The sequence below is a fragment of the Nomascus leucogenys genome, chromosome 5 (genome assembly GCF_006542625.1).
Source record: "Nomascus leucogenys isolate Asia chromosome 5, Asia_NLE_v1, whole genome shotgun sequence".
Lineage (NCBI taxonomy): Eukaryota > Metazoa > Chordata > Mammalia > Primates > Hylobatidae > Nomascus > Nomascus leucogenys.
This window is the reverse complement of record NC_044385.1, coordinates 25549610-25572227: the sequence shown is the minus strand read 5'-3', so window position 1 is coordinate 25572227 and position 22618 is coordinate 25549610. Positions and strand designations below refer to the sequence as shown.

General features: G+C 41.2%; 1 protein-coding gene across 1 annotated transcript in view; it reads right to left on the bottom strand.

Moving 5' to 3' along the window:
• Positions 1-674: 674 nt before the first annotated feature.
• DUSP10 (dual specificity phosphatase 10) overlaps positions 675-22618 on the bottom strand; it is a 40720-nt gene continuing 18776 nt past the window's right edge. The window contains exons 3-4 of the mRNA XM_003265073.4: positions 5374-5745; positions 675-1916 (exon numbers count right to left, since the gene is read on the bottom strand). Of these exons, the coding sequence (XP_003265121.1) occupies positions 1651-1916; positions 5374-5745 (638 nt within the window). The 3' untranslated portion in view covers positions 675-1650. The remainder of the gene's footprint in view (positions 1917-5373; positions 5746-22618) is intronic.

Genomic DNA, 22618 nt, shown 5'->3' with positions numbered 1-22618 from the left:
TTAATGAAACATAGAAAATATTTGCATTGTGTTTTTCCCATACCCCCAACCCTCCATCAACAGTGAATTGGGAACCCAGCTATGCGTTAACCCAGTGTTATAAGGAAGCTGTACATATGTATGGAGCTGAGTTTCAGTTTGCTGGGAAAAGAGTAGGCAACAGCAATTTGCTGCAACCCATTACATGGTTAATGTCACCAAAGATGTCAAGTGAGCAAGTGACAATGGGGTGGGGTGGGGGTGGGAGGAAGAACATCAAGATCCCTAAATGGAAGATTGTCCTAAGTATTTATCAAATAGCCACTAGGGAGATCACTGAATTCTCACCAATCAATCTGGCAGTGATTTGGTCACCAAGGCGCAAAGGCAGATGGGATCCCCTTAATGCAAGCCTTCCCCAGTGCAAAAGGAATGATATTTGCAGGAGAGGATGACAGCATTGTGAGAATAGAAGGGATAGTGACTGGGCAGATCAATACTGGAGCTCTTTCACTTCCTTGCTAATTCTCTGTTTCACAGTGAGAAAACTGGATATGTTCCCTTCCTCATCTCTCTTTCCCTATATAAAAATCTGTTTTATTTCAACTTTTTGTTATATATGCAAGTTACCAGAGCTAAGAAAGGCTTGAACCTGAGTTAAGGTAAAACAGGGGGGAAAAAAGACACATCCCAAACCAGTTTCATTTATATAATGAAAATAAATTTTTACACAATCAACAGAAACACACCAAGGTTGTTTTTTTTTTTGCGAAAAATATTTTTAAATAAATTTTTTTTCTTACATTCTGATATACATATGTAACAAGGTTTATGGCACTGTAACCAGAATCAAATCAGAAAAAAAAGGAAAAAGGTGGGAAGGAAAGTAATTGATATATTGTTGAATTCCTTTCTATCTCCAAGCTGGCAAATTTGCACTATTTGTCTATCATTCAGCTGCCAGCTCTAACTTGTTTGCACACTTAAAACATCATATTATTGCACAAGAAGCCAGTGAAGGCATATAATGGTCAGTTCCTCACTATTTCAAAAAAAATCTCTTAAACCCAGAGAAGGAAAAAAAAAATCCAGAGCATGAAACACACAAAATCAAAGGTATCCTTCGTCCCTTTAAAGAATGCCTGAAGGATTCTTAGACCACTTAAGCTGCCCTGATCTTCTCTTTGCACCAGTGAGCACAACAGGGCTTGGTTTGGTTGGGTTTTTTTCTGTGTGGACAGCCCAGGTTGATCCCAGGCCTTGGTGATTCAATGTCTTTTCTATTTACTTTTGGTTCTTTTTAATTGGTTTAAAGTGTGTAGTATCTTCGGTCTATGAACCTGCACAGACTATTTAGTCATAAACTCTACAAATAGCTTAAAAGGAAAAGGGGGAGAAACAAGTTGTATTATATTTTTATTGTTGGCTTAAAAAAATTACTTCTTTAACCTCCTTAATTTGTCAGTTTGTGGGAGGTGAATCTCAATGGCATCAAAAGTTATAGTCTTCTTACACTTGTTAAAAATAAAGTGTTTAAACAAGTTTGTTTCCATTCACAAACTTTACTCCCAACTAAAAAAAAAAGAAAAAAGAAAAAAAAAAAACAGAATCCATCCTCCTTCCTCATTGTCTCCTAATGGAGAGCAGCAATCCTTTCCATCCAGACCATTGTCACACAACCGTCTCCACGCCCATCAGCTTTGGTGTAAGGATTCTCGGTGTCACACCGTTGTTTAGGTCTTCCTCGAACTCTAGCAACTGCCCCATGAAGTTAAGGTTTGGGGAGATAATTGGTCGTTTGCCTTTGACAAATTTGTAAGCATCAGTCATGGTCATCCGAGTGTGCTTCATCAAGTAAGCAATGACAATGGTGGCAGAGCGGGACACCCCAGCCTGGCAGTGGATGAGAAGCCCCTTCCCACACTGGTGAGCTTCCTCTGAAAAAAGGGAGAAATACAAGAGATGAAGGGAAGATGGAAGAGAGAGGCACGGAGAGAGAAACTTCTTTTATCTCAACTTTGCAATGCCTTATTTTGTACAGAAATAATGAATTAAAACAGTTTTAAAGCCAAGTATAATCCACTAGTTCATTATGTATATTTATGTCACAACTTCCAGAACTGGCTAAAGTTGATATTAGCACAAACAAGAAGCTATACATCTACATTTAAATGAAAGAATTGCTCATAGGAACAGTTTGCTTCACGGGTGACAGCAGTGGCCTGAAGCCAGACCTGTAACACAGTTAACTTTCACGTTGAATAAGCTATTGATTAAGTCACCTCTAACACACGCTGAACCTTCTCTCAGATGTCTTGTTCTCTTTTTTTCTGGAATTACACTACTGAAAGAAAAAAAAAGAATGAAGGAAAAATTATATACACACATGAAAATATACACTCACACATATATATGTATGTGTGTGTGTGTGTGTGTGTGTATATATATATATATATATACAGTTCCTCTTTGGATTAAGGATGTTAATTCCAATTTTCGGTTGTGTGACTTAACAAACCTAGTGCTAGTAACAACAACTCTCTCACTTGTAATACAGAAAAAACACTTTATTTTATAGAATTGCTCTGTACAGGAATGGGCATTAAATGGATAAGAGTTTTAGTCTTACTAAACCCTGATTAAGGTTAAAGGAATAAAGCTAAACTAGAAAGATACTATGTTCAGCTTCTCCCCAGAAAAAAAAGTTGTTGTTGCAAAGTTAACTAAAGGCTAGTAGTATATAGGCTGAGGGTGTTACCTCTCAAGCATTCAAACCCGTTTGCTTCCACATATGACATTCCAATGTGGCAATAATGCAGAAGATGGAGGAATCCCAGCAATGGCTCAAAATCCAGAACAATTGAAAGAGGAAGACTTGCTAAGTTTTCAGATATATTAATTAAAAGCTCGAGACAATAGTGTGTGGGCACTGCCTGAACAGGTTCTTAATGACATTTCTAGACTCTAACGCATCCCTAAGAAAGCTTCCTTGAAGGAACATCAATTAGATAAACAGGGAAGGAGAAGGGGTAGACAGAGTAGTGATTTCACCTAAACTACATCTACTGGCTACCCACTAGTGGACCAAGGAAAAAAAAATCCTGATGTAAATTTTCATCTTAAAAATTTACAGATGAGGTTTACTTCTCATAGTCAACAGCATTTCAAGAAAAGTAAGCATCTCCGTTTTTCAGCTTTTTCCCTTCAGCACACAGTATTTAGCTCCCAGTCAAGACCAGAAAGCATGGTGGTGACAGAATGAGCTTCTAAGTGCCTGGATGGACCACGGGTTCCACTACACACACTTGATTCAGGAATAAATAAACTGGTGTAAACACTAAACTTAGATGCTGCTTAGTTTATATTACACTCTCAGTGAAAGCTATTATGTTTATAAAACCTGCTGTCTTTTTCCTAAAGCAAGACTGTAAGATTTCAGTTTATCCAATAATATAACAATGAAAATAAAATTGTGCCTATGCAGGTTGTGATACGGAGTTGTTCTTCAGGCTGAATGCTATTTGTTATTGGTATTTGTTTTCCTTAAAAAAAAAAATGGCAGGTAAGCCTGAGTAATCTATAAGGAATGTGAGAGCTTTGGTTGAAATCCTCTTAGAACAAGTATATCTTACCCTACTCATTAAATAGAAAACAATTTCCTAACTTCCTCCAACTGGAATTAAGTCAGATGGAAGCTCAGTCATAACCTCACATCATGTATCAACCAGAAGTTCCTCATCTGCTTGCTGAGAAATTTTTCTTCCTCAGTGCTCCACGTTTGGCTCAGATTTTATTAATAAAGAATCTGCAGTATCTCTGCATCCTCAGTGTTGCCAGTTGGGAATTACTTAGTAGGGCATCATAAACATTGCCTTAGCGTGTTGTGAAAAGGCCTCAGGCTTGGGAGTCAAAAATCCTGGATTCTGGCCCCTTCTTGGACACTAGAATTCCTAGGACCTTGGAGAAGTCACTTTACTTCTCTAAGTTCCGTGATCACCCTGAATTTCCTTTCAGACTCAATATTCCACGGTCCTGTGCTGACAGCATAATTAGCAAGGAAAACAGCTTGGCAAAATGACTGGAGATGTCAACACGACAGCAAATCCGCCAGACCCCAGTGGCTGTTAAACCTAAGGCTGTTATTTTTTTCTCTGACAAAGGAACACCCCACTCCACTTAACTGTATTCTTCCTGGAATAACCACCTGCTGTAATATTTAGGAAAAGTACTAGGCCACCCCTTTATGGTAATAACTTTATGGTAATAAAAGTTGAAGTTACGTAAAAAAAAAAAAAAAACAAATGTTGAGTTTTGCTATATTGTAGGTGCTCCCAAAATGATATTTTGAGTCGTCTTTTTTTTTTTTTTTGAGACAGAGTTTCACCGTTGTTGCCCAGGCTGGAGTGCAGTGGCGTGATCTCAGCTCACTGCAACCTCTGCTTCCCAGGTTCAAGCGATTCTCCTGCCTCAGCCTCCCGAGTAGCTGGGATTACAGGTGCGTGCCACCACACCTGGCTAATTTTTTTTTTATTTTTAGTAGAGACAGAGTTTCTCCACATTGGTCAGGTTGGTCTCAAACTCCTGACCTCAGGTGATCCGCCCGCCTCAGCCTCCCAAGGTGCTGGGATTACAGGCGTGAGCCACTGCGTTCAGTGATATTTTGAGTCTTACAGCAGTTCGGGGCTATAGAAGTTGCAGAAATTAAGATTAGGATTAGGCTAATAGTTGCTTCCTTCTGGGGATTAAAGCCTGCTGTTGCTAAAACTTCCTCCTTGGGAACTACTCTGTCTACACAATCTGATCTTTCCTAGTTCAATGAGTTTGGGGCAGACTGTCAAAGGAAACCTAGTACCGTCTCCCCTTATGCTGGATGAATAAGGCCTCGTAGGGTGACCGGAAGGCATAGGTGTGTTTGGAAGGGGTGTCATATTCACTAGATATGGCTTCCAAGGTGCTCAACGGCGCTAGTAGATCAAGTAGCAGCAGCACCAGCTCTGACCTCCGATTCCTTACTTTTACTTTTACTTTTACTTTTGCTATTCCTTACTTTACTTTTACTTTTACTCCGATTCCATCCACTTTTCTGGTTATAGAGCACATAAATGCTAACCCCTACCACTATTTCACTGAGAACTTGAGGGATGAGGATTTCTAGTTGAATGGATCCCAACAAATTCAATTACTGTCCTTTTATATCCATCCTGATGGCTTGGATACACTCGACAGGCTATGACTTAGGAGAATGCTTAGGCTGTTTCAGGTAGCAGAGCCCTCCAAAACTCCAGGGCAGCTTTTCTTTTCCAACACAGGAATAAACCTTAAACTTGATATCAAAGCAAGAGCCGGAGGGAAAAGGAAGGCAGAGGATGAAAATTCCCTATGGGAGATAGTTACCAATGAACTCAAAAGCCTCTTCAAAGTACTGCCGCAGGTTCTGCTTGTTGCTGTCAGTGGCTGGCAGCCGCTTGTAGTTGAACAGGCCTTTCTCATAGTGGTAGAGGGGAAGATGAGTGGTGACGTTGATGATGTAGCCGATGTTCAGCCGCTGCATGGTGTCCAGGTCCTGGGCATCCTGCTCATTGCCAAGGAACAGGAAGGGCAAGATGGGGGTGAGCTCAGCGTTCTCGATGTCAGGGGTGGTGGGGATGGGCTGAGGTAGCAAGCTCGAGGCCGCGGATGCGCCGCCCCCCACCTCCCGGCACTCTTGGAGCTGGAGGGAGTTGTCACAGAGGTTTTCATGGTTCTGCTTAAAACTACTAAGTCCACCTAGAACACAAACACAGAAGTTGAGAGTGACTGAGATTTCAGAGCTCGCAGAGCATGCCACCTCCCCATTAGAATGAGTTTGCATTGTAGTTCATGCACATTTTAAATACATATATAAATATGTATTTAAACAAAAATAAACAAAAATAAAAATAAAACAAAAAATAAAAGTCCATTTGGAGACCCAAGACAAGCTTCGGGGAGTATCACTGCATGGAGCACTTGGAAAATGTGCTCTTTCTATAAATGAGGGCATGTTCCCCTAGCAAGAGTTCCACGCAGCATCAGGCAATTTCGTCAGCTGCAAATGTGACCTGCCTCAAAGAGCCATATGCTCAGTGGCCTACATAGAACCCTGCGCTTTGGGAGCCAAGAAAGGCACAGATGACCTCTTCGGGTGGAATCTCAGCACCACAGGAGCATGTCTTGCACCCTTCATAGCTCACCTCACCCAGAGGGACAAGTTTGTTCCCAATACAGCAGAGTGGTTACAAGCAGGAACATTGGAAGAGACAGACAGGTTATCTTGATTATAAACTGGGTACCATCATTTCCTGACACTATGACTTAAGTTCATTTATTTCTGTGCTTCAATTCCACCATCTGTAAACTGAGGGTGATGGCGTCTCCCTTTGAGTGTGATTGTGAGCCTGAGATAAATGAATACGTGTAAATACTTAGCACATCTCCTGGCACACAGGAGAACTCAGCAGGTATTCACTATTTTAATTTATATTATTTATATGATTGCCCACAGGTGAAATCAGCAGAGAAGTACTTGGAAAAGACAAGCCAGGGTGGGGTGGGAAGGATTGCTCTTATAATCTTTTTTGATATTCTCCATGTAGGGCCCTGACATTTGTCAACCCTGACTTTTAGTAGAACAGAATGAGAGAGCAGCACGGTTGCTTACTCCTCGACTTTCCAAGGCTTGTGGGCACATAAACCCATCAAGAAACCTCTTGTGGATGTGTGAATGCATACTTTTGAGCTTACGGCTCTGCTCTGCCTCCCAAGAGTTATGGGTCTAGCATAAAAAGCTTATAAACTGTGCTTATTTCTCCATTTTTAAAATGCAAACCTTCCCCTGAACAAGTGCAATCTCACTTTTGGGAATGGATCTTAGGGAAATCATCTAACCAAAGATAGCTAGATATATGGAGATGTTCACTTCAATATTATCTGTTTCATATATATTTTAAAAAGGCCAAGTAAAACACAAAAATAAAAGAAAAAAGTTATTACATTCATTCCACGGAGTATTATGTAGCGTTTAAGAGTAGTTGCAAAAAGAATGTGAAAATAAATAAAACATTTTGGTTTAATATTAAATTTTTTAAAAGCTAAGTAAAAAACATTCACCAAAAGCTCAAGAATTGTACAAAAAAAGAACAATTGTTTAAGTTAGGGGATTTACGGATCACAGTTTATTGTTTAAATTTTCTGCTAATATTTTTACACACAATGGCATGCACAGATAAATCCAAAGGATTATTACAAAGCTCAAATTATAATAATATACATGTAAGTGCTATAAAATCTGGATTGACATTATTAGTGCCAACTGAGTTCTAACTCTAATCAAACAGAACTAGATACACTCTGGCTTTCCCTTTGAGAAGAGGGGGAAGTGGAAAAGTCCTATTAGCTGAAAGCCACCAGAACACAACATCTACCCTCAAAGACAGATGGCTTGTGGCTGTCTTGATAGTTCCAGGAGATAAGGCAGAAAACCCAAAGCATGAACAAGAGACGGTTATGTTGCAGAGACGGTTATGTTGCAATAAGGACAGGAAGTCTATCTGTCCACTAGCCTCTGAGCCTAGCATATGTTCTTCTCCATTTCAAGTCTCATCTTTGACAAACCACAGCGGGAAACTCCAGACCATAACCTAGACCGAGTCTCATGACTCTTCACAACCAATGGACCCGGAGCTGGCTGTGTAAAAGAGAGAAATCATATTCTCCTTAAGGTATGGTTATGATCCAAGGAAAACTCAAAGGGCAATAGTATGTTCACTTTACTCATTGAAAGTAAGAAGTCAAAACCTACCCCAGCTTTTTGAAAAGAAAAACAAGAGCTGTATACGAATTTCAGTTGATTTCTAGAATTAACCTCTGCCCTTACATATGATAGTTTATTCTGCTAGGCAATTATGACAATAAAGTTCGAACCTGAAGAGCTAATTCTGAAGTAGAAGAAAGAAAATATGCAAAATAACTTCACCAGTGAAGACTTAAAAAATAAATAAGATAAAAACTACCCATTGTCATCATCACAGCCTCCACAAAAGGGATTCTGAAGAGTTAAAATCTGCTCAGCTTCGCCTCCACAAAAACCCAAATTCCACACAGATTCTGTGATGGGAACCTAATTCACTTTTTTCTTCAAAAAAGGCAGTTGTTACATTTTTCCATACAAGATGAGAGGAAAGAACAATAAAACAAATTCAAAAGAAGTCTCTAAAAGCAGGGGAAAAACCTCTCTGTTCTTATTTAGGGTACTCAAGCTGTAATTTGTCTTAAAAGCAGCTAGTTTAGAAAACCCAACACATGCTAGAAAACCCCACACACAGAAAAAAGCAGCGTCCAGCTTTTTAAAATTCTGCCTCTACACCTCCTTTCTCAATGACATCAGCTGGAGGCTCCCCACCTGCCCAGTTGCCATAGCAGTTACACAAAGACATACAATGACATCAGTTGGCATGATATCAGCTCTTTGAGTGCAAACAATACAAGAAGAACTACTTTGTTTAAGGCCTTTGGTGCAACTGTGTTCTGGGGAGCCAATGATGTAATGCTAACAGGTGGCATGGGCCTTCCATTTGCCTAATGGGGGGAAAAAACCCATGGGGGAGTGGGGGGAGGAGGGAATTTGAGACAGACACACAGAATGCTCCAAATCACAGAGCATGCTTATGTGCAAAAGTATGGGTGTATTGTATGCTTAAGCCATGTAGGAACTCTGTTCATATAATATTTGGAGGTGGGAGGGGTGGAGAGAAAAGGAGATATTACAATTTAAACATATAAGGTAAACAAGGAAATTCTCCTTGAGGGGTCTGAAGAAATAGTCTCCTGTTCAACTGCCAGTCTGCTAATCATCTTGGGCATCAGTTCTCCATAAGGCTTATGCACAGCTATGTATTGCAGTTAAAAACTCTCTCTGTGGACGGTGCCTAAAGTAAAACAAACCAGTGGAAGCTCACAGTGGTGGATTTTCCAGAGAAGTCTGCAGGAAGGATTGTTTTCTTGTCTTGGGGAAGGGTTGAAATTGAAAGCTGGAGGGGGAAGAGTAAAGCTAATCTGGTTTTTCTTTTCCAGTTACTTTCCTCCGACCCTATCCCATCAAATGTCACCAGAGGCCAAAGTGACTGATCACTTAATGAGGAACCTTGATGATGTTATATTTATTACTATTTAAGAATATCAGAACATGATAATTAACAAACAAGGCAGGAGCAGTGTAGCATGGAGGTTAAGAGCAAAGATCAGAGACAAACACACCTAGCTGCAGTTATGATTCTGCCTCCTAGCAGTTGTGAGACTCTGTGCAAGTCAGGTTCCCTCATTAAGCCTCAGTTTACCAATCTATTAAGTGGATGTAATATCATCTACCCATCAGGGTTATAGTTCAGGAAGCCTATGTAAAGGTTTTGATACACAACCAGGTATTCAATAAATAATGTCTTATTACCCCCCATATCATCACCTTTGTCCTAAATTCCAACTGATCTATGCACACGTATAGTCCATGAGAGCCCGAAGTGCAGTGCAGTGATTCAGGGCAGGGGTATTGAGGCTGGACTTCTTGGGTTTGAATCCCCAGCACAGCCAAACACTAGCTATGAGACCCTGGGCAGGTTTCTCACCTGTCTGTTCCTCAGTTTCCCTGTATACAAAACAGGGATAATAATAGTACCTACCTCACTGTACTGTTGCAATGATTAAAATGGTTAATAAAGTACCTTAAAACAATGTCCAGCACATTCTAAGTGCTTTTTCTTTTCATCACTTTGGGAAACTACCATTTTAAAGATCTAAAAAGAAAAAATCTGCTTAATATAAAGACTCTATATAAGCTAATGTTCCTGAGTTTTTACTTTTCAAATTTTATTTAACAAAAAAGAATTAGGAACCAAGGTATCCGAGCAGTTTTAAAGTTTGCGTAACATACTTTTAACATAAAGAAAGCAACAGCTCCCTATTTCTCCTAAACAAATATATCTGATTTCACTTTGTTGGTCCTAGCTTTCCTAATAAAGACTGTCTTTGCATTTCTGGTTTTACCACAGAATTGGATTTTGAAAATAAAACTGTTCTTCCCTCCTTCTTCCCTTCCTCTAATTTCTACCGAGGTGGCTAACTTCCCTATGTGCACAACAGCCTGCAGTTATTAGTGTGAACATGTTGTAGCCATGAGCAACAATGCTGGGGTGGAGTGAGGCAGGGCGGGGTGGGGGTCAGCAAACATTTTCAAAGCTTATCTCAAAAGTAGGTTCTCTGCCAAAATGAGTGTGGTCAGTACATTGATTCTAAATGGCAGCAACAAAGAATACCTAGCACCCCTAAAGAACTATATGTGGAAATACTGCCTGCCAGCTTTCTTCTAACACACTGTCAGTTCAGTGACAGTCCTACTGAAGCAATGGATTCTAGTTTTAGTGGGAAACTTCTCTTTATAGATGCATTTCAGCTCCTGTTGCTGTTTTGGCTACTGCAGTCCTGGAAACAGAAGAGTCCTCTGTAATGTGATTCAGAAGCAGTGCGCTGGGTGGTGAGTTAAAGAAACCACATCCAAATGCAGAATCTATAAGCAAGAGATTTTTATACTGTAAAGGTGGATGGCACTTTTTGGTCTTATGCTAAGCTAGAAAGTGAGCTGTTTCCAGAAATTTAAGGAACACTCTCACTGAAGGTCAGCAAACAGAAGTAATGTCCAAAGACCAAGGGGAGGGGTGTAGGCTAAAATTGGACTCTTCTACAGTTTGCTATAAGCATATTGATCACCCCTCTCTGTTGCCTAGTTTTTCTTACTGAGTAACCAGTCTTTTAAAGTAAAACAGTGCCTTGACGATAGTGGTTAAGATCATAGACTGGAGCCAGACTGCTTGAGTTAAAAATCTTGACTCCTATCACTTACCTTGTAACCTCGAGCAAGTTATTGATGTCTCTGCCTCTCAGTTTACATATCTGTGACTTGTAATATAATAATATCTATCTCACAGAGCTCTCAATATGGATAAAATGCTACATGACAGTTAGGTGTTTTATTTTAAGTGGGAGAGACATTGCTGTAAGTTGGATACTATTTTGTTTATACCAAGAACAGATGGATGCTATGATATATTCCATGGGAACAGAACATCAGAGCCACTCAAGATTCTATAAGCACAAGAATCTGTGGAAGAACAAAGCCTGGATGAACTGGAGCTGATGTCAGGCTGTCAAGGCTGAAATCTTCTTCAAAGACAGGGTCAGAGTCACTTCATAAGTTTCAGGGCAGAATATCACCTACCTTAACAGGAGAAACATGTGGGGCAGGGGTGGGTAGCAGCTCAATCCACAAAGATTATTTCTACTTCTGGTTTTCTGTGAAATGTTCTTTATACTCCATAGATGTGATTGGGTATTTTACAGTAGGAATTGGGTATTTTACAGTAGGGTATTTTCAAGTTCAAGATGAAAATCATTCCTGCTGTAAAATACCCAAGGAAGTGTTACTTAAATTGTCTTATGATCTTGCCCCCAGGGAACTTGTATTTCTTTCCCAAGAAGAGTAAAGGGAGGCCCTATCAAACAGAGGCAGAGAGAGTTGAATGGGAGTGTTGTCTCACTAGGTATAAGGTATGAATCACGAGATAAAGAAGTATTTATCTTACTCAGGGAAAGAGAGAGATTTAGGAGGCTGACTATGAGTCAGAGAGAAGTCTTCTTATTATCACGTCATTTGACTGCTTCCCTCAAACCAGCGTGGTCTGGCTTACATGTGAAATGCCTTATGTTTGAAAAGACATAAACAAGGAAGTATCACAAGCTTAAAATATACACATATACATAAAACTTCAGATATATAATATAATGGGATCTTGAATCCCATTGAGTGCCTATCCACATTATTTGGCTTGCTATATTATTAAGTCTTTTAGGAAGATATATCTAAAAATATTTTAGTCCCTCCATTCATGGGTTTTTCCTGTGTGAAGAAGACACAGTTATCTACAGATATATCTTAAAAGCCAACTCTAGAAAAGACAGTGGATGATATATAAAGCAGCAAAAAAAAAAAAAAAAAAAGAGCTTTGCCTTGGATTTAGAATAGTGGGTCTGCCACATGCTAAGTGTGTGACTTTTTTAAAGTTATTGAAGTCTTCTGGGCTATCTTTCCATAACTATAAAATAGGATACTACTACTTAGGTCTCTCGTAATGATTCAATGATTTTGCGTGTACAATAGCCATCCTGGTATTTTAAGAACGCATTCAAACCCTGCAGCTATTTGAATGATTATCAAATGGAGCAGCAAAGCTAACTAGCGCTGGAGGTAGTCAGATGCAGGAAGATGACCAGAGACTACAGTGGTCAACATCAGTGTTGCTAGAGATGAACTTTTGATGCTGGTACAGTTGCTTCAGCGCAGTGGGGAAGAGGAGACCATCCTGCAGAGGCAGCCCCATGCAGGGGCATCACCAGAGAGGGAGGACAAAGCAGGAGCCATGAGGACAGCCCACTGTGGCTCTGCTCTGCTAAAAGTGTACTCAGTGCTATTAGCCTAGTCTACACTCCATCACTGCCAGAGGAAGTGGCATGCAGAGTGGGGGTTGGGGCTGGTGGTTAGTGTGGTCTCCCTTGAAAACCTCATTATATTTAGTTCTTTATATCTATGATTTTTAGAAGCCTTGAAAAAAAAGACATTTTTTAGGCGTATCAAATAGCCAAAAATGCATTTCTGGTATATTTCTAAAAATATATGTATACTTCTAGAAATTTTTGAAATGGACGTAAAGTTATCACACACACAACTTTTTCATACCTCAATTTCCTCAATAAGTTAAGTTGAGGTATTTAAAGTTTTTCTCGGTCATTCTATAAAAACTTAGTTTCAACAACTTATTATATGTATACGTGCAGCCTCACTCTACAACTATAACTGCATTATTAATACATATTCTTTTAAAATATATTTTCCTTTCTGTGTATATCCAAATTAAGAGCTTTAATCGAATTTAGGTCCTTGGAGAGCAGGACTAGTCTTATTTAAATCCCTTTGTACACAGGAATTAGCCCCAAGTCACATGAAGACAGGTGACTGCTGATATGTTAGATACCAACAGGAGCTATAGGGAAAGAGGTATTGAGATAGGTGGTCAATTTCTTTTTGGAAATAATTTTCAAAAACTTAATCAAATAAAAAGATCTTCCTGGTGTTTTCCTAGTGATAAATGATAGGCTGAAATCACTTCCAGAATAGCCATCCCAAAACTATCTTCCAATAATAAAAGTTGTTCATTTTTACTTAGCTCATCTAACCAAGTAGTATTTAGTAATGTTTTAAGAGAAAAAAAATTCTGAACAGTTGATACCAGAATTTGCCTGAATTTTGAGTTAACAACAGTCTTTTCTTTGAATTGTCTGGACAAAACAACATAATATAGAATACTGACACTTACATGAAATAAACATTGCTTGCGTTGTCATCGTATAGTAACTTTGGTATCATAGTGATACAGGAGTTAAGAAGAAATTACTTAGGCAGATAGTGAGGGTACAGAAGTCCTCCGTAAGGTTTTCCTTTTAATGAAAAGCAGCCCCAAATCATTTTCTAACAAAGAGCAGCCTGTAAAGTTGAGCTGCAGACACAGACAAGCAAACTGAGAGCTTGCAGGGGTGGACGCCAGCAGAAAAGAATTACCTGCGACTAGACATGTTCAAAATGGCGGCTCCATCTTCCCTTCTCTGCCAGCCACGTGTACAGTAAGGAGCAGACAAGATGGCGCCAAGCAATGGGAGAGTTCATTTGCATAATAAGATTAGGGTGGGGTGACCAGCCTCCCTTGAGTGCTGTGTAAACCTCACACCTGGTCAAACCGATCTGTGAGCCCTACGTAAATGAGATACCACCTCCTCAAGCCAGACTATAAAATCTGGCGCATTCACCACTACCCGGCCTTTTTCCTCTGGGAAGTCACCTCTCTCTCACTAAAGGGCGAGCTGTTTTCCTTTCCCTGTCGTTTGCCTATTAAGCTTCTGCTTCTAAACCCCTCATGTGTGTCCATGTCCTAAATTTTCTTGGTGTGAGACAAGGAACCCCAGTTATTTAACCCAGACAAGGTAGCCACTTCCATAGTTACTATTGTTTCTCTCAGATCATGTGCCATCCCTCCCACCCCAACATTAAAAAAATCCAGCATTCCAGAAATAAGCTAATACTTGCTGATGACACTTACCAAGAACTAAAACAGTCGCTTTTGCTACTTCCTAATCTTTGTATAATTAGCAGTGTGCTTTCTTCACGATTTTTTGTTCCATATACTTCTACTTTTTCCAGTCATTAACTTGTTTATTGGAGGGGTCTCTTGTCATTTTTCTTATATTTTCGAATATACTGTTTCTTTCCTTGTTTGATAAAACCTTTGCCATGCCCTCAATAGGAAGAATTTTAAGAAATGATTGCCCACGTATTTACCTCAAAAAAGTAAACTGAGTCAGAAACATCCAATGATTTAGGAATTGCGATTTATGAAAATTGAAAATAAAGTTTAATTCGAGGCCTTCCAAGAAATGCTGACCCTGGAAAGTTTTTGTCAGAGCTTTAAAGATTCCCCTCTGCTCCCACCACCCTCCACTCCTGGCTCAGAAGTTGCCTCAGAATTGGTATAGAAAAGAGCTGGGGATTGGATTTCCGCCGGCTGGAGTAGCTCAGTCCACAGGGAAAAGTCAGCCTCTGGTTCCTACCCCCTGAAGGGAGGTACACTTCTCTTGCCCCCCTCCTACCATTTCGACTTTAAGGCTTTAATGAATAACCAATGTTTGAGCTACCACAAGTTTAATTTGTGTGTATTTGAATAACACAGGCAGATTGTTTTAAGAGGATACCTCACAAGTATGTAAATACAGCCTGTTTCTTTAAATCTGTTACCTCATTTATTTACATTAGAACAGAAAGCACTGCCAGAAGCAACAGCTGATGACAGTCATGTAATTTTCCACAAAGACAACAATTAAACAGCTTTGTGTTATTTTAATAAGCAGATGACTTTTATGTGAGCAGGATTTGAACCGTGAAGATCTCAAGAGTTCCCAGAGCCAGGAACCCCCTCAGGTTTTGCAGAAGTCAGTGAGACTCTATGACTCTGGTTTCTTCCCCACCAGGGCCTTGGGTTTGGTCTCTATCTCTATCCCCTTTGCGCCCTTCTCCACTCCTCTCTCCCTCACCTCTTCTCCCCCACTGTTGCTCCTCTACCCTGATCCCTCCTCCCTCCCCTCCCCTCTCCCTCTTCTCTCTCCCTGTCCCTGCCATCTCCCCTCTTCTACCCTTCTCTCCCTCTCCCTCCACCTCTGTCTCTCATAAATCCATCAGTAGTAGATGGGAAGAAAACATGAAAGAGAGACATTCTACCTGGAATACATTTTGATGCTTGAATTTCAAACGAATCCACAGAATATTTGTTAGACCTATTTTTAAAAAGTCAAAGGTGGGCTGGGAAGAGTGATAGAGCACTCATCCCTGCCAGCCAAACACACAGTAAGGCTCTGCTAGTGCAGAGAATACCATCTTTAACTCACCCTCCCCATTCTGTCTCACAAAGCTTTCAGTAAGAACCACCTGAAGGCAGGGTGTGGGCATAGTTGACTTCAAGTCAGTCCCTCTGCCAGAGGGGCAGGGAATTGCCTTCTGCTCTCTCTTAATCCTAGTCTGGAATGGAAGGGTCAGAACAGATGTTTCTGGTGGATCCAGGTGTCCCCTCCATCCGCACACCTTCCTCCCAGCCTGTGTAGTCTCTTTTTTTTCTCACCAGGATTTTATCTACGTCTATTGAGCTCCATTCTCACTAACAAACAAAAATGCCAACTAAAGAAAATAAGAGTAAGTATTTTTGCTTTCCAGGAAAGGGTTTTGGGCTTCACTCAAGTGAATGGCTAAGAAGGGTGCCTACCAAGATCCAGTCTGGGGGTTAGGGGTCAGGGGCCAACAGAAAGACAGCCAAGTTCCAGCCCCCATGTTCCTGAAAACTTGCAAGTTCAGTTTTCTTTCTGGTTTCTCTAACTGTACATGTCTAAACTTTACCTATGTTAGCACAGACCAACGGGTTCCCAGGGAGAAAGGCACACCATAAACACTCAGATCAACTCTGGGATTTGTTAACAGACATGCCAGTTACATTAACACATTTTTCACTGTTATAATCTCTTGTATTTAAGACCAAACCCTCCCCAAACATTCTGGGAATTGAGGAGGTGAGTGACACGCTGCAGAGGCCCCTTCCCCGCCCCTCCTCACTCCATCAGGAGGAGACAGATGACAACTATAAACACAGATTCCAGAAGGCAGTCACAAATTAGGATAAGTCATAACGGAAGCCACTCTCCAGTTCCTGGGTGCTATGAGAGGGGACTAATTAGATTGGGGTTCACGGACAGCCTCTCTGAGGTATGAGAGGGGACGGAATCCAGGAGAACAGAGGGAGAGGGAACACACTGGGAAAGGCAGGGAACTCAGGGGACCTCTGAGTGACTCAAGGGAGCCAAATGTGGAGGGGCACAATGACTGGGCAAGAGGCAGGTGGGGAGAAGGGCTAGGAGAGGGGAAGGCAGGGAGGCAGGGACCCTCCTCACAGGGCCTCTTAGGCAGGTTTTATTCAGAGTTCAGTGGGAAGCTCCTGAGTGTTCCAAAGTCCACAACAGGTGGTCAATATGTGCTTGAAAAGAAAAGGGGGGGAGGGGAAAAGAAACAGAGAGAGAGAGAACACACTGATTTACCAAATGGTATAATTTACACACACTTCAAATCCTGGGCAAAATTCATACCCTTTCCTTTTCTGAATGCATTTTTTAGTGGCTGGTATGGACTGATTGTATCTCTCCTCCCCATATTCAAACACACACACAAATTCGTATGCTGAAGCCCTAATCCCCAGTGTGAGGTCATGAGGGTAGGGCTCCTGTGATGGGAGTAGTACCTTTATAAGAAGAGACAACACAGAGCTTGCTGTCTCTCTTTCTCTGCCTTGTGAGGGCACAGCAAGAAGACAGCTGTCTGCAAGCCAAGAAGAAAGCCTTCACCAGAACCCAACCATGCTGGCACCCCAATCTTGAACTTACAGCCTCTAGAACTGTAAGAAAATAACTTTCTGTTGTTTAAGCTATCCAGTCTATGGCATTTGGTTAAAGCAGCCCAAATGAATATAGTGCCACTTGTAATTCCCAGTGTAGCTTACTTTTCGAAATTAACGTATAATACTTACTTTTGAAGAGCCACACCAAAACTTGTGGGCTGCCTGAGAACAAAGCCCCTGAGAGCCAACCCAACTTGGTATCATACCTTAAAGCCAAGCCAAAAATGGTCCAAGGTCAGAATGGGGGTGGCAGGGTGGTGGGGGTGGGGGCTGCAGGGGGTGGGGGTGTGCTGAAAGGACCAGCATGCCTATAAAAGGCAAGCGCAGTAAGCCTTGCAGAACCTTTGTTCCATGAACCAGCTACATGCACACACAGAAGCCCACTCATCTCCCAAAGACACTTCCCTCCACATTAGATATACCCGCTTTCAGATCAGCACTGGCACATGACTTCCATGTGGCATCCTTCTGGGCGGAAGAATATTTTAGCTGGAGACATTCTGTGTACTGGGGAGGCTACTCTATACCATGTCAGGGCTCCACCTTTTTTGCTCACTGGTCTCAAACTTAATACTGGTTAATCCATCAAGACGGATTAAAGGAGGGGGAAAAAAATCCATGAGATCATCCTGGGAAGCTGCAGAGACAGGAATGTTAACAGGAGGAGAGTGCTATAAAACACAAAGCCATATTTCTCCTGAGAGCTCAACCAGATATTCTGCATTATTATTTAATTCTCTAAAGAATGTCTAAAAACATTCTTGCCTTTCAGTGCAGAAGTTTAAATAATGAAGCATTGCTAAACAAACAAACAGAGGAAAGCCCAGTAAAGCTATTCATTACACAAGCCCACTGTACAAGAGGAAAACTGTTGCTCAACCATCCACCCCGAGGACCAACATTTATCTTAGACCCCAAATTAAACACATCACAGCTTCACAGCAAAAGTATGTTTCCCAGTGGGATTTAAGTAAAGTCCAATTAAATAAATCTTCAGAAATGTCACGTGCGAGCCTCACAGGAGAGCATATTTCTACTGTGAAACATTCCCATTGGAAATTACATTCACAAAAGGTCCTCTAGAAACATCCATGACAGGAGGGATGGGGGAAAGCAGTAAGCAAGACAAAGTTACACAAGTGAAGCCTGGATAGGGTTCCATTGCTAAAATCATGTATGGAAGTGTCCAGCCAAAAATGCTGCATCTGAGTTTGCTTTGAATAAAACCCCCATGTCCAACAAACAGCATTTATAACTGTGTATTTCAGTAGGATCTGGAGGTCAACGAGCTGTGGCTTAGGGAATTCAGGAAGTGGTAGGGGAAAGGATCAAATGTCAGCATCAAAATTTGAATTGTTTTCCTGAACCGATGTTTTCAGTTCACAAAAGGCATAGCAACAACTTCCTCAAGTCACTGAGCTGGATTTTATATTTGGCGAATATAATGAGCAAGGCTGAGTACTAAAGGATCAACTTCCAGAAAGAAAAGGCATGGGCTGTCCTTCAACATGGACTCAGTCATGTCCAATGATCACACCATACCATGAGGGCTGAGCTTTGACAGGTCCACTAGAAGCAAGGTGAGGTCTCCATGCACTAAGAGACATACAAAGTTACATTGGGTTAAAAAAAAAAAGCTAGCCTGTCCCTGCCTGGGTGAACACCTTCTGAGATTAGGGGGAAGACAAAACAATTAAAAACACTGCTTGTCTCGGAGGAGGTGGGCTGGAATTACATATTGTCAACGTGGACTTGAGGCTAAGTGGAGGACCAGCCAAGTAATGATCAGTTCAACCTGGGGCATGGGGAATGAAGCGCTGACCTGGGATGCACCCCATATCTGGCACCATCAGACTTTCGACCATTTCCCCTGAAGCCATGTCTAACTTTGCGCAGGGTAACAGAAGCCCTGACGGCAAGGACTCTACTGGGTTCTAGCTCTATGACCTCTTTTGCCACCCCTGTACAATCAGGACTTAGGGTAATCTTTAAGTTTCTCCCAACTCTGGTGTTCTATAACTTCAATATAGCCTTGATAAACCATATATGATATCATATGGTATGATATGACATGAATAAACAATGGCAAGAACAAAATCAGCTGTCAGAGGGTGTGTAAATCCTGGGTGCTCTGCTTCCCACTTCCAGGCCTTTGCATTTGCTGTTCCCTCTTCTGGAAACTCCCTTCCTGTAGATCCTCACTGTGATAACTGTGAAATGAAAAAATATATATTTGATCTCTGCCCCTGGTTCCTGTAGCATAGCTTCTAAAACCCTTAGAATCTCTGAAGTTATGAGTGTTTTTTGAATGCCAATGAGATGACTAGTGGCTGGGGGTCCCTAAATAGCTGCAGGAAGGGAGCTGGTCACCAGAAAGAAAACAGCTTAATTAGAGGATTGGAACATTCAGCCGCATCCCCCAACCTCCAGGGAGGAGACAGGGACTGAAGGTTGAGTTGATCACCAATGACCAATGATGTAATTAATCATGCCTATGTAATGAAGCCTCCATAAACCCCATCCATCTCCTTCATCTGACTGTCCATCTATATTCTTTGTAATATCTTTTATAATGTGTAAATACATTTCCCTGAGTTCTGCGAACTGTCCTAGAAAATTAATGGCACCCAGGGAGGGGGCTGCAGAAATACTGATTTATAACCAGTGCGGGGAAGGTGGGGTAATCTTGTAGGACTAAGCCCTCAACTTGTGGGGTCTGAGGCTAACACCAGGTAGAGTCAAAATTAAGTTGCAAGACATTCTGCTAGTGTCTGCTGGAAGACTGCTCTGTGTGTAGGGGGGAGAAATCCACAGAGGTGTTCTGAAAGTATGGTAGGATAAAAATTTATTTTTCTTTAGACTCATGTAGGTGATTCAGACCTCAGACCAGATGTGTTCTCAGAAAAGTCTTCCCTGACATTCAATATACAGCTACCCTTCCAAATCTCTTCTATCATATCATGAAGTTTTTTAAGAGTTTCATTGTCTTCAGAAGACTTATCACTATCTGAAGTTACCTATTTATTTCTTCCCTGTTTATTGTTCTTATTAAAATTTGGACCCCAAGAAAGTCAAGATGTTCTTTGTCTTAGAGGAAATAGAGCGTAATGGTTTGGTGCACTAGGGCCAGACTGTCTCCACAACTTTCCAGTATGATATTGACAAAGCTGTTTAACCTCTTTGTACCGTGAAATGGAGCTAATAATAGTACTAACAGGCAACAATAGTTATTGCAAGAATTAAATCAGCTACTACATTGTAGTTATTAATAGAAATTCTAAGTATTCACTGTTTAGCATCTGAATTGTATGTAGTAAGTGCTCATTAATTATTTTTAGATTCAGTGAACATTGGAATGAGATGAGATAGGACCAGTTTATTGTAAAGCATCTATTATATGCTGTTCAGCATTGTGCTATGGATTTGCCAGATTTGATTGAAAAAATAGTCCCCAAAGAGAAATCTAATGAGGGAAAGGAGGAAGGAACATTAGGGAAATTCAGGGACAGGACTGGCAGAAGAAACATTTTCAGAACACACTGAAAATTGATCTGAACAATGCCATCTAGCTGTAACTCACACAGTCGGGTGCAGGACTGGCCAGGTGAATTCAGCACAAGGATTTAGAAATCCTGGCATTCCAAGGCTGGGAAGGAGGGCTGACTAGACTTATGAGGAAGAGGCAATTTACAGGGGTGCTGGGCCACCCTTAAGTGTGGCAAATGGGCACCTTCCAGGGAGGGCTGAGATTAAACGCAAATCACACTTGGTGGCCTCTTACCCCTTCTCCTCTCTCTTCGCCCCTACTTCTTGGACATTCTATGTGAGTGATGAATGGTAGAGATGGATGGAAGGTAGTCATGAAAGAGAAAAGAAGGCTCAGGAGGGAAAGTCACCCTGAGGGATGTCACTGAGCAGCAGGAGGGGCCCTCGATTCAGTTTAATATACATTTATTAAGCACTAAATATGAAATGGGGGCACAATGCTCAGTATAGGGTATACACAAGCTAAGATCTAGGTGGGCCCTCTCAAGAGCTTGCTGACCCTCTCACTTAGATGTGGTAAGCAGTAACAGATAATTCTGACAGTATCTTCACCACCCCCAGGTGGCCCTGTTTCTTCTATCTCCTTTTGAAGGGCTACAACACTGGATCTGAAATCAGTAATTTGGGGTTCCTCTTATCCCTCTTAATAACTGTGCACCTTTGGGCAAGTTACTTGACCTTAAGACCATGTGAAACCACACAATCATATCATAAGAGCTATTTCTTCAAACACAGTTCTCTCTTTTTTAAAAATAAGGGCTGTTACAGCCCTAGATCTCTCAAAGAGTAATAGCACGCTATAATGCTCTTGAAAGGTACAAAAAGGGCCTTGAAGCCTCTGGTATTCTGGAAGGTGAGATGCTCAGGGACTGTGTGAGAAGTGAATGCCTCATGTTCTGTACCTCTTCAGTTGGTTCTGATGAATTTGCTCTCCCCCTCTCAGAAACTGGAACTGAGACTTCCACAGTCATTGAGTGGCAGAGAACACTGCCTCATAGTTATCTGGTGTGAACTGTCCCTAGTCTTAAAGCTGAACACCTCTGAAGAGCAGGCCTGGTGTGGTGGCAGATGAAAAGTGCCCAGGGCTGGCCCATGTTAGAAAAAAACAAGTCATATTGATTTGTTTTTGAAAGAGGCCTCTTTTATACATTCCAAAATCTTGTTTTATTCCTGGTTTCCCCTGGTGAAGGAAACTTTCCTCCCAATAACTGCAGAGTTTATGTTGGACTTTTCTTAGAAATCTGCATTCTAAGGTGGCCCCAAGAGGTACTCATAGGAGTCAACTTTCTAGGAGCTGGTGACCTAAGAGAGCCTTGCAGAACATGGGCCAGGCCTGAGCAGGAAACAGAAGAGTAGTGGTTACCAGGACCACAGACAAGAGACAGTGTCTATTTTAAGCAGGCATGAAGAAACTAAACCAAAATAAATAAAACACATGGATTTTGGCTTAAAAATCCAAACAAAAGCCCCAAAAGAAAAAGCAACAATTGAACTAAATACCTTGTTTATGAAATGTAATAGGACATACCACAAAAGCGTAATTCCAGACAAGGCAAATGATTAAAAAACACAACAAAAAATCAAAATACTCCTTACCCATAGTATCACCCTGTCTCAGCTTCCCATGAAGATCTCAATCCCAAAACCAATATTTAAGAATCCCTGGTACCAAAGAAGGGCCAACACATATGTTTGTCACCACCACTAACATGATGCTAACTGGGAGATGAAATAGGTCCCAGAGATTACAGCCTGAAGGATTTTGAGTATGAAGGTCTCAGAGGCCTGCCTGCCTCCCAACTGATCCTAGTGGTCAAAAGCAGTTGCTCAAAGACTGAGTCATTTTCCAAGTCTAGAATGCAAATGGCCATTGTCACCAAGGAAATGGTGTTACAGAGATAAGCAAGTTAAGCTGCAGCACTTAGCTCTCTCAGCTGCCGGTCTCCTAATACATACATCCAAATAAAAGGCAGTCTATTCTTGCAATACTG